Source organism: Lycorma delicatula, chromosome 1 (assembly GCF_047948215.1).
Source record: "Lycorma delicatula isolate Av1 chromosome 1, ASM4794821v1, whole genome shotgun sequence".
NCBI lineage: Eukaryota > Metazoa > Arthropoda > Insecta > Hemiptera > Fulgoridae > Lycorma > Lycorma delicatula.
In genome coordinates this window covers 186612656-186625031 of record NC_134455.1, presented here as the reverse complement: position 1 = coordinate 186625031, position 12376 = coordinate 186612656, and the positions used below count along the sequence as shown (strand labels likewise).

Below are 12376 nucleotides of genomic sequence, written 5' to 3'. Positions count from 1 at the left end.
TTCTTTATGGTTTTATAAAGGTTTACCCTCTGGTTTCTTAATATTCACAGATTCTTCATTAACATTGTTGCTGTAAGCATTGTCTAGATTAGAAGAATGTTTTTGTTTTTCTTCAACATATAGGAAGCTGACAAACATTTGTTGAATTCTTAGGAAATTCAAACAATAGACTTGTCAACTCTCTTCCTTTACATGGGGGAATTCTAAAGGAATTTACCTCTTATATCTTTTTAAAGTTCCTGTGATAGTGTGGATAGTCCAGGTGTAGATTGTACACAAAAGCCACAGATGTGAAAAAATTGCACATCATCACACTTCTCCTGGATTTATTAATTGCCTCTAAGAGCTTTTTAAAAACACTCATGGGGAATCATTTGACATTTTTTATGGTCCATCAAAGTATTTAATCGCTTAATCTTATATATTCAAAATGTAGATTGTTCTTGAATCTACTAAAGCATGTATTTTATTGTCATACTTGGCTGGTTTATAGGCAAAATTTACACTGGCTTCTAGAAGTTCAAGTATTTCATTTACCATTCCAACTTAAACTGTCTCATGTATTGTTTGACAAAATCATCAAGTATGGGTCAATTTGTCTTCTTTTTCCTGACATTACATTTACTTCCATCATTAAATCTAATAGCTTTAATTAGTGTATGGTATCTCTCTTGGACATGGTTGCCAAAAAAAAAAAAAATATTAAGGAACATTATTATTATGTAGCCTACATTTTTCGAGTGTTCAGGTGATGATGGTATTTCTTCCAACTCCTAGTGTGTAAGAAAGCCCCAAAAAAATAACATTATTAATTTCTGCAGAGAAATTGAGTGGTAGCCAACATCATTTTTTTGGAGCTGTTGAATTAAACTACTGAGTTTGCTATATCATATGGGAAAAGTATTTTTCAATACTCAGTACACTTTTGGCCATATGCTACATTCTTTACTTCAAGAAGTTTTGAAATTATGGTCTTTGAAATTTTTAGGAGTCATTTTAGGAGATGGGATATGAATATTTTAAAATGTGTTATCCTTCCCATATAGGATCCTAAAACATTTGGGAGAAATACCTATATTGCCATCTTTACTGAAGTCTGAATGCTCTGTTTCAGACTGGCCATCATTGTGTTAGGAAGATCCATCACTATCTTCAGAAGAATGTATTGAATCACTTTTCTGTTAGTTCCAATATATAGTATCTGGGTGTTTAATCCATAACTGTGGAAAATAAAACTACTAAAATCTACAAAAAGTGTTGTGCAGAAATAACAGTAAAGTGGTTAGATGTATATTTAAAATATATTTTTAAGTATAATACAAAAACAATAGTCTCAATGTTTTCCACAGTTTGAAATAGCAGTAGAATAGTTAATTTTATAGCAGTGACTGTAATGTTAAACATACCTTTATAATTATAATATTTTAAATTATGTTTACAATTTAATTGTGTAATAAAATGGTTTAATGAATCAAAGAGTCTGTAAAATACTAATTGTGATAAAAAAACAAACCAATAAAAGAAAAAATTAATTTTCATTATCACTGATAAACATAAATTTTTTTCATAATATACAATACATGATTTTAATCTGTTTTTTTGCTGAAAACAAATATGAACTCAGAATCTTTCTATCACCCACCATTTTTGAAAAATTTTTAAATTTTAATTAAAGGATTTTTTTTCATTTTTCAATGTACACTTAGCATTTTAAGCTCCTATATTGTATTTTGTTAGCTCATTTTTTATTGTTTAACTTTGTTAACGTAATTTGTAAGCTATAAGTAAAATATACTAGTCAAAGAATTAAATCATATCATAGTCACATATTATGACATCATATTTAATACTGAAGAGTGAACCTTCATGGACAAGATTAATCATGACTGTGCAGGTCAAAACATGTATCTGAAACACAGCTGTGATGTTTGTATTAAGCACTGGATTTAGAAATGAATTAATTTTGTTCAGTCTTATTGCTGTCTTAAGTTTGTTAACAATGCAGTGTCATAATGCCTTGAAATTGTGTAAATATGTGGATGACATTTGTTACATATGTGGTGAGTTTACCGTAAAATCAAATAGAAAAAAACATTATACCTTTAATTAAAAGAGCATATCATTTGTACTTTCAATGTAAAATTGGTGATCAGATATGTGATCCCTCATGTAGTATGCACTAATTGTTCTGTATATTTAAGAGGATGGCTGAAAGGTACATGGAAGGCTTTGCCATTTCGTGTACCTATGGTTTGGCGTGAACCAGAGGATCATGTAACTGAGTGTTACTTTTGTTTAACAACTGCGTCTGGAATTTTTAAAAGATCTAAACATACTGTAAAATATTCTTCATTGCAGTCTGCAATCAGGCCTGTACCTCATAGTAAAATTATTCCAGATCCTGATCCACCTATGAATGTATTTTTCGAAAGCAGCGATGAAGAATCAGGTAGTACTGAAGAAGACAATAATGATCTTGATTTTGAATTATTTTCCAATAAGCCACATCTTAAATCACAAGGTGAATTAAATGACTTGGTTAAGGATTTAAATTTATCAAAAAATCAAGCTGAACTGTTAGGATCAAGACTGCAAGGTTGGAATTTACTTTAAAAAAATACAAAAATTTTGAACTTTCGAAGCTGACAAAATGAACTTTCTCAGTACTTTATTGATGAAAATAATTTGATTTATTGCACAAATATTGATGAGCTTATGTTGCAATTAGGACAAGTTCAAAAGCCTGAGGACTGGCTCATTTTCATAGAATCGTCCAAGTGTTCAAAAGTGGTTCTACTACACAATGGTAATAAATATCCTTCGATACCAATTGCTTATAGTATTAATTTGAAAGAGACATACGATGTGATGAAAGAAATTTTCTTGAAAAAATAAATTATAAAAACTGTAGCTTGAACATATATGGTGATTTGAAAGTTATAGCTATTTTGTGAGGCATGCAGTTAGGCTAAATTAAGTACATGTGTTTTCTTTGCGAATGGGACAGCCTAGCTAGGGATAAACATTATGTTATCAAAGAGTGGAAGAAACGAGGCAACTCCAAATGGGAAAAATATTATTCATGAGCCCTTAGTTGAACCCAAAAAATTATTTTTACCTCTTCTCCATATCAAGCTAGGATTAATGAAAAATGTTTGTAAAAGCAATGAAGAAGGATAGTCCTGGATTTTTGTTCATCAGGCAGAAATTTTTGAATGTAAGTGAAGGAAAAATTAAATATTTGTTGGTTGGAGTATTTGTTGGTACACAAATAAGAGAGTTGGTCAAAGATGGTGTATTTAACTCAATGTTAAATAATGTAGAAAATGCAGCTTGGGCTTCATTTAAAGACATTTGCAAAAATGTTCTTGGCAAACAAAAATCTGACAGTTACCACGATATTGTTAATCAACTTCTTACTTCATACAGAGCTATGTGATATAATATGTCTTTGAAAATACATTTCCTCCACTCACATCTGGATATTTTCCTGAACAATCTCAGAGACGTAGGTGACGAACATGGTGAACATTTCCACCAAAACATTTTGATGATGGAAAGCCACTATAAAGGGAAATGGAATATTTCCCTTTTAAAGTCCAACAAGTACTGTTGGACTTTAATTCGGGATGTACCTGAGGCTATTTATAAAAGAAAAGTATCAGCAAAATCATTCTAACACAGGTATGACCATGCAAAATTAAAAGTTTTACAGATGTTAACTATATTTTCCATTAATTTTTTTTGAAGCGTAATATATTTAAAACTAAGGATGATAGAAAAATTGTATTTACAGATCTGTAATGTATGCATAAAAATAATTCAAGAAATGGTATCACACTTAGAGAAACATTAAAAAAATTTTTTTTTGTCTATCAGTGTATTTTGCTACTAGGATACAATTAGCTAACCTATTTATTAATGTGAGACTGTACCAGAATCTGAGAGACAAGTTCATGAATTAGGTTCTGTAACATTGGCTATGTATAATAGTATTTTATTTATTCTTGTCTTTTTGATTAGATTATTCCAAGTAAACAACAATTACATGTTTTTACAGGTGAGTGGCTGATAGCTGTAGTTCATGTTATAAAACATTGGAATCAAGTATTTAAATCTGATAATAATTATACAGGTAGTATTACAGGAACTCCAGTTTTTCTCACATCTCAGTTTTATGAAGATTTTCTTGTAACCTGGATTGTCAGTAATTTTGTTGCTTACTCTGTTTATTTTCTTGTTGGAGGATTTCTACATGTATGTTTGATAGTGCTATGTAATACATTTATTCTTCTATATTTGTATTTAATTATAAATTTAATTAAAAGTACTTATGTAAATATATTTATGTTGCTTGTTGTCACAAATAAACATAAAATAACGAGTTTGGAAAATAATCTAGAAAGTATGGAAATACAAGTTTATCCAAAAAATGAAAACCTTTAGAAAAACAATATATTAATAAATTTAAAACCAAAATGATCTGATGATTGACCAAAATGTGTACAAGGGACATTTTAAAAATCCAAGGCAGTATAATTTTGAATTTATAATACCTTAACTTATAATCATTATTTTACTATCTTATCAAAATGATACATTTTGAATTTATAATACCTTAAAATCATTATTATTCTATCTTTGTTAGGAAGGTTCTGCATTCAAATCTCTGTTAGACTTAAATTTTTTTTACAATTCAAAATTCATCTCTTATCCATCATAAAAAAAAATTATCTAATGAGGTAATGCATTGGTTAATTGGGCATAAGTCTGTTATCACTAGCGTACTAAGTAAATTGCTCCACATTCAGACACTTTTGAGAGAAGGATTTATATGAGTGAAGTTCATTATAACATTTTAATAACTGACGATAGGCTGTTGAAATCCAAAAACTCTATTATAAATTAGAATCATTTCTTATGTCTTGGTTGTGAGCTTCAGATCATAATTATATATTGCTGGTACAGAAGCCAATCAACATAAATCAACAATAAAAGAAATTAAATATTTACAGCTTTATTAGATTTGCAATGTGATATTCACTAAATAACTAAATTAAACAAAATTTATATTAGTAATAAGAAAAAAATTATGAATCTTATTTATAATTCTACATGTTGTAATCAAAATGTAAAATTATTTAACTTTTACCAAATTAAGAAAGTGTGACTTTAGTTGTCTGTCTACAGATTTGGAAAGGAAGATGATAAAATATATATATATGGTTTCTTATTGTTATCTCATTTGGTAATGATTTAAATATTGAATAAAAATACATGTAAATAATCTTTTATCTAATTAAAAAATTTTACTTTACAGTTCTACAAAATTTGGAAATGGTTATTATACAGACTGGAGAAAAGCAAAAAAAAACTCCAAATTAATCTAAAGAAAATTCTAAAAACAATATAATTTGAATAATAAAAATCAATCTAGTAATTATTGAGATATTTAGGCTTCAAAAATTAAAATTAAATAAAATTTCAATTAGAATAAATAGTATTTTGAAAAGATAAGGGGTAAAATTCATATACAGGAACATATTTATAGTATAGAAATAAACTAAATAAATCTTTGTCTTGATTAATTCTTGAAAAAATATCACTTAAGGAAAAATATCACTATTGCTTGAAAAATTGAATTTCCATAAAAATTATAAATTTTGAAATTTATTTAAACTATGGGAAAGTGCAAAATCTTATAAGAAAAAAAAACTTGAATTTTAAAAATTGTTTAAGAGGCATTTAAAATTTGTAACAGAAACAAAGAATTATTTAAACTAATTTTTATTGAAGAAAAATACATTGGCCTTCATTTTTCTAGTGTAAAGGCTAAGTTGCCATAGCTATAATACATTATTTATTAACCCTATTAATAGAAGTAAAATTATAAAAAAATAAAGAGCTGAAGGCAAGCCAGAGCAAGATGCTATAAAATATCATGTAGTGTATAGTATATAACACATTCTTTATTATACAATCCTCACTGCAATTTACTGCATGCTTTACTCCATAAATGGTAAAAATGTTTTAGTTTTCCATAAAACTTTGGCATAAGAAATGCAGGAGTTATTACCTCGTAGTAAATGCTTCGGAGAAAGAAAGAGTTGTCTATTTATCTCCTTATCAATTGATCTTGGGAGTTGTACAATAGGTAATTGTAACATTGTTAAGGGTCAGTACAACTTTTGGACTAATAAATTATTCATAGATTTTTGAATTCCCTTGAATTGAAGTATTGAAAATGTGTTTTTAAAGTTATAAAGAAAATTTATTTGTAAAGTATTAATACTAACTTTCATATTTTATTTTTGGAAAACAGTGGTATTTCTATGTAAAACAACGGCATTGTCCAGAAAAGTGGAAATGTCAGCCAGATCGTTGGCTTAGTCCTGAGCTTGAATTGGATGAAATATTTTATGGAAGCATTAGTCTTCTTGTTACAAATACATATTCAGCTCTACTCACATCTTATGTAAGATGTGGAGGTTCATCATGCGTGTATTATCAGTTTGATGAGTATTCATGGACATGGTGGTTTTTGCAGTGGCCTGTTATTTTCTTTACTCAGGTAACAAATTATTATGTATCATTTACAATATAAAATACATACATTAGTAATGTTGGTGTATTTCTTTTATACAGAATGGTTGTAGGTTCTTATTAAAATAGTATGATATGTAATTTCACAACAATTACTTTGGAACTTTTTTTATAGAATATACTATAGTAGTACACTTTATTTTAAGATGAAAGTTATAAATTTTATCTTAATAAAGTTTAGAGCTTTTCCTCTAAACCAGGCTTTTTTGAGGCTGCTGCCTGGAGTACTGTGTTCTTTCATTGGGTGTGACATTGATGTTTGGATTAGATTTTCGATGATCTTTGTTGATCATTATTTTTTATTAAGTTGTGTTTGCCCATTTGCAATATTAATTTCATGTGTTTTATATTTTGATTGCTCAAGTACATCCAATTTTTATCTTCTATTGTTTATGTATTACATTTTCATGTTATTACTGATATTCACTGTGTTGCTTGTTTTAAAGAAGTGGGTTGTAGAACTGGATTTATTGATGCAGTGAAGATGTGCAATCTTTTTGTTATAAAAAACTGTGACTTCCTTTTATTTTTAGAATTTATTACATTTAGAACAGTTTTTTATTTTTTTTTAACCTCCGGAACCACCATTAGGTTAAAACTTCAGAGGATGAGATGAATGTTTTATAGTGTGCCTGACCATGATCTGAACCTGGGACCTCCGGATGAACATTCAGAACTGTTAAGTAGTAATAAGTACACCTATACCCAAAATTATTTTCTTTCTAATACCTTCATAACTCTCTTCTTTCATTTTTGCCTAACAGTGTATGGGACAGGACCCTACAGAAAAAAATATCCACGTGGTTTACGTGGATATCCTTACACTACTTTTCCTGAAATACTCTTGGAACAACTGTTCTCTTCCCCATGTCCTCTTTCACTTTGCTGATCATCTCTTTCATTTTCTTGACTCTTCCTTCTCTCACTTTGGTTAACTTTCTAGTTACCAAAAGCTAAAAGGGAGCCCCACAATAGTTTTTTATTTAACCAACTTAGTCAACATCCCGATTTCTTACTCTATATCTTTCTAACTTTTATCAGTCATACTTCTTAAAAATTTTATTCTACAGTCTGTATTTTTCCTTCTTGTTTAAATATGGTTGGTTGCCATTGTATTTGTACCAAAGTCATTCAGAATGTAATATTACATTTACATTACCTTACATTTCTTTTGAATACTATGATTCATGGCATGCTCCTTACAACCTGAAAAAAATCTGCTTCATATAAAAATTTTTCACTTTTCCCATGTATAACATTGCCATTCGTATAATGATCTACGAGTAATAATGTTGCTTATATCTGGCTTTCAGCATTTATTTCACTCTCTTGTGAATCTCATCCATAATTATAAGAAACAGAAGAGATGACATATGAATTCCCTTTTCTAATGTACAATATTTAATTTTAACTAGCTTTTAAATCATATTAGTGAAAATATTAATAACTTTAGACTATGAGAAATAAAAGAAAATATATTATGATTAGCATAAAAATTAAATTGTTTTTTAAAAATTAATTTACCTTCCTTGATTATTTGAATATGAAATTATGATTTATTATGAAGATTTCATTTACTAAATATGTTTCATATTATGTGTGTTTTTTTAAACTTTTGTGATGTTCACATTCTTTAAAAAAAAATTTGTTAAAAAAAATAAAAATAACATGAAGAGCTTTTTAAGTCACGGTAAGCAAATTTTATTATTTATTTGTTCTATTATTTTGACACGTCAAAATCAGATGTCAATGTCAACATCAGATATAGTTCAGTAGTGTAATTTTCAAAAGCTGTTTTCATGTTTAGATCCCTTCATAAGATGTGTGTATCAATTTAAAACTGCTTCCTTTGATTTGTTACAATTTCCTCAACCTTTATTCTTCTCTTGGAATAATTAGTAAGTTGTGATAATTATAATATTATAAATCTACTTTTGGTCCTATTACATCATCTGAAGTTTGTTTTTATATATCTATTGTTGATGGTCATTTAATTACAAATTATATTAATTATTTGTCATTTAGTCAGAGAAAGGATAATAATTGTTCTAAATATTAATTCAACATTGTTTTGTAAATAATTAATTAACGTAACCTATCATTTCTTGGATGGTTTTTGTCTACAGTAGTTAAATTTTAAACTATGAACTTTTTAAATTGTAAATTAAACCAAATTTAATAAAAATTATGTTTTCAGAATTTAACATAATATTTTCAATTACTTTTGCAAATTTTTTTGAGCAGCTAGTGCTGTTTTCACCCTGATGTCAGCTAATATTGTTGATGGTTTGTTGACAGACTAATGTTTAGAATGTGGTTGAAAAATGTGTTAAATCTGAATTGCATCTGTTCATTTAGAGTATTGTTAATCTGTGCTTATTTATTTTATAATGTTTGAGTATGTTAAGGGAAGATCATCTGTTGTATGTATGTAGAATATTAAGATTATTGGTGGATTTGTGAATTGTATCTGTAAGATGATTGGCAAATGCTCCTGTATGTTCCTATGGAGGGGTCTTAAGACATTTCCATTATTACATTGAAGCGGTATCCTACTTGAACAATGTGGAAGATTGATCGATTGGAACAGATTAGTTTATATTTTCCAGGGGCACTGTGGTTTGTTTGGTGAGTATATTTATTGGTAATGGTTTACTTTGTTGCGTGTTATTTCTCTGAAGGCCATATTATATCAAACTTTTTTAAATTTGTAAGTTACTTATCCAAGTCTTTGTTTATGTTTGCTAATATTAAGTAATTTCTCTTTTGATTATCTTTTTTATTTTAATTTCATTTTGTGGTAAAAATATGTCAATAATTGTGCTGTTACATAAATAGACAGAAAATGCTTAACACAAACCTTAATATTTGTAAAAAGAAGTTGGTTCATTTCCATGTACAATGTTTCTGAATTTATTTGGTATCTTTTGTTAGCGGAATATTGATATTAGTTTTCAAATTTAGCATCCACTAGCATTAATGTATTATAAAAATTTTGTTATTTTTAACTAATGCTTAGGTATGGATTGGTGACTTTTTTTATTTGATATCTTTTTAATATATTACATTTTTTCCCATAAACGTAGAAGTGTTACTGACAAGAAAATGCAAAACATTTTTACAGTCTTCTATGGTATAGTATGCATCAGCTATGAAGTTGAATCCATTAGATGAGGCTGAAATGCTTTTTATACATATTACTGATATTAACAGCAGCTTTATAGTTTGCCATTATACTTTCTAAAATGGTCCAAGCAGGCTTAATTGAACAGTTGTCATGTATACACATGCAATCTGTTATACTAGCTTTAGTGTTTTTTTTTAATAATATTATAATATTTATTGTATTGTTTGCATTGAAAAATTTTACAATGTGGGAAAGGATGTTTTACTAAATACTATTTAATGTCCAACAATTACTATAAAAAATGTAATTCTCTTTTTTGCATTTTCCTTATGTTATTCTGAGAACAGAGGGAGGTGTGATTAAGTTGTGTAACTACAACACAGAAAAAAACAAAAAGTTCTCAGTTTTTAATAAATAAATTCAACATTACCAGATTATATTTAATTCTGTGTTCTGTTACGTTACTTACAACCATTCTGTTATAGCACATAACATACATGATTTTTATGGTGTGTGTCTTTATGTACAATATCCGATAGTATTAAAGTAAAACAAATTTTTTTATTATGTTTGCATATCTAAATTCATTAAAATTAATTTTTACGATTTTTTTTAATCTTATTGCAGGATTATTTGGTATATCTTTTGCATAGATTATATCACACTCCATATCTTTACAAGAAGTTTCATAAACTACACCACAAATATAAGCAACCTACAGCTTTTTCAGTGACAGCTATTCATCCAGTTGAAATACTTCACATACAAATAGTGCTTTGTCTTCTAATTTTTTTTATTCCAGTTCACTATTGTAAGTTTTATTATCATTATTTATTAGTGCAGATTTTTTAGTTATTTTCTTGATCTACCAAGAATTATATACCTAAAACATTAAATTTAAAAAAAAAATATAAAAACTATTCTATAATTGCCCAGACTACACTTCTATCAATAGTGATGTATTATTTACATAGACTGTAAAGCTGACTTAAGCAGGACACAAGAACAATGATTTTCATTACAGAAATGTGGCTATGAGCATATTATGTCAATAATTATAATATTTTACTTATATGTGCAGTGTCATTGTAGCAATAATGCTAAGCAAATGCAGTCACTTTGTTAACATTTTTACCTGCAATGTTATCGTAATTTTAAAAAAAATTTAATTTACTTAACATTTTGAATACATTTTAACTTATGTCAAATACTTTCTTATCAATATATATATTATTTTCCAAACAATGTAACATAGTTTAATAAAATATATGTCATAATTTTATATATTGTATAAACATTTGAATAGTATGATGATACAAAATCGCTTATTAAAAGACTTATATTAAATAAAAAAATAATGATACATCATTGTTCATGCGAGAGGTTGCTTAATTATTTCATTGCTTAACTGTATTAGATTAATGGAAAAAGTAATGGGCAAAAAAAATCCTGTTTTATTCAAAACAACGATTTTTACCTTACAAATAGTTTGTTTTTACAAATATTGTTTTTTTTTTTAAATAATTTTTAAGGTGAACATAGAACGAATATAAAATCTATTCAAAATGTATATAAACTTAAGATATTAGAAAGTATATATATATATATATTCCCATATTTGGCCTTCCAGATGTTTTCTTTTTCATGTTATGCTTCTTTGATTGATATATTTTGACTAGTGCTTTTCCATTGTTAAAAAATTTCTGAAAGTGTTGTTTTATTAATAGCATTCTAAGGCTGATGTGTTTTTAATAAATGCCCTCTCAGTCCTGAAATCATCTTCATTTGACCAACAATTTTAGTTTGAGGACAGACCTTAGAGGGAGATATATCTAAAGAGTAAGGTGCTTAATGAATCAATAAAATTCCATTTTAGTTATAAAGTTTTGGGCTACAGGCAAGGAATGGTTGAGGGCATTATCATGATCAAGTTTTTGTTATTTATTTTCTACATGTCTGACTTTTGCAGTAAATGGCAACATGGGAGAGTCTTTTTTGGTATTATTATTTATATTTTTTTACCTTCTGGAGTAAATTTTTGATAAAATAATTACTATTATTTGATAGCAGTTAAACAAAAAAAACTCTTACACCTTTTTGTATAATTTCTTCATTGTGACAGAATTGTACATATTCTTTCATTTTTTAAATATCAATCTTTGGGCAAAACTGGATTATGCAATACATTTTGTCATCAAGAATGGAATGATAATATGAGAAGCAAATGTATATAATTAAACACAAATATTACAGAATAATTCATTGAAAAAACTGGAAAAAAATCATGTATGTTCACAAAATTACATTTCTTTGTCAAGCTTTGTCTCTTGCTATTGAACAAACATTGCTGTGTTTTAAGATGTGAAAAGTCTGGTTGAAATTTGTAAAGCAACATAGGATCAAGCTTAGTTGTTAGGATCATCATTTTGTACATTCTTTGTTTCGTGCTGCAAAAAATCTGATATTCAAGTATCTTTATTAATAGAGATGATATAAAGATAACATTAATAAAAAAAGTAAATATTTTTGAAAAATTTTAACCTTAATACCAAATGCTTTAATTATTAAAGCTAATTAAAAAAAAATTGAATTTAGATGGGTAGACTGCTTTGCTTATTTGCTATTATTAAAACAATATGACATCAT

General features: G+C 27.4%; 1 protein-coding gene across 1 annotated transcript in view; it reads left to right on the top strand.

The window, feature by feature from the left end:
• LOC142318230 (putative methylsterol monooxygenase DDB_G0269788) overlaps positions 1–12376 on the top strand; it is a 37194-nt gene that overhangs the window by 8254 nt on the left and 16564 nt on the right. Inside the window, exons 2-4 of the mRNA XM_075354795.1 lie at positions 4061–4257; positions 6323–6571; positions 10358–10541. Of these exons, the coding sequence (XP_075210910.1) occupies positions 4061–4257; positions 6323–6571; positions 10358–10541 (630 nt within the window). The remainder of the gene's footprint in view (positions 1–4060; positions 4258–6322; positions 6572–10357; positions 10542–12376) is intronic.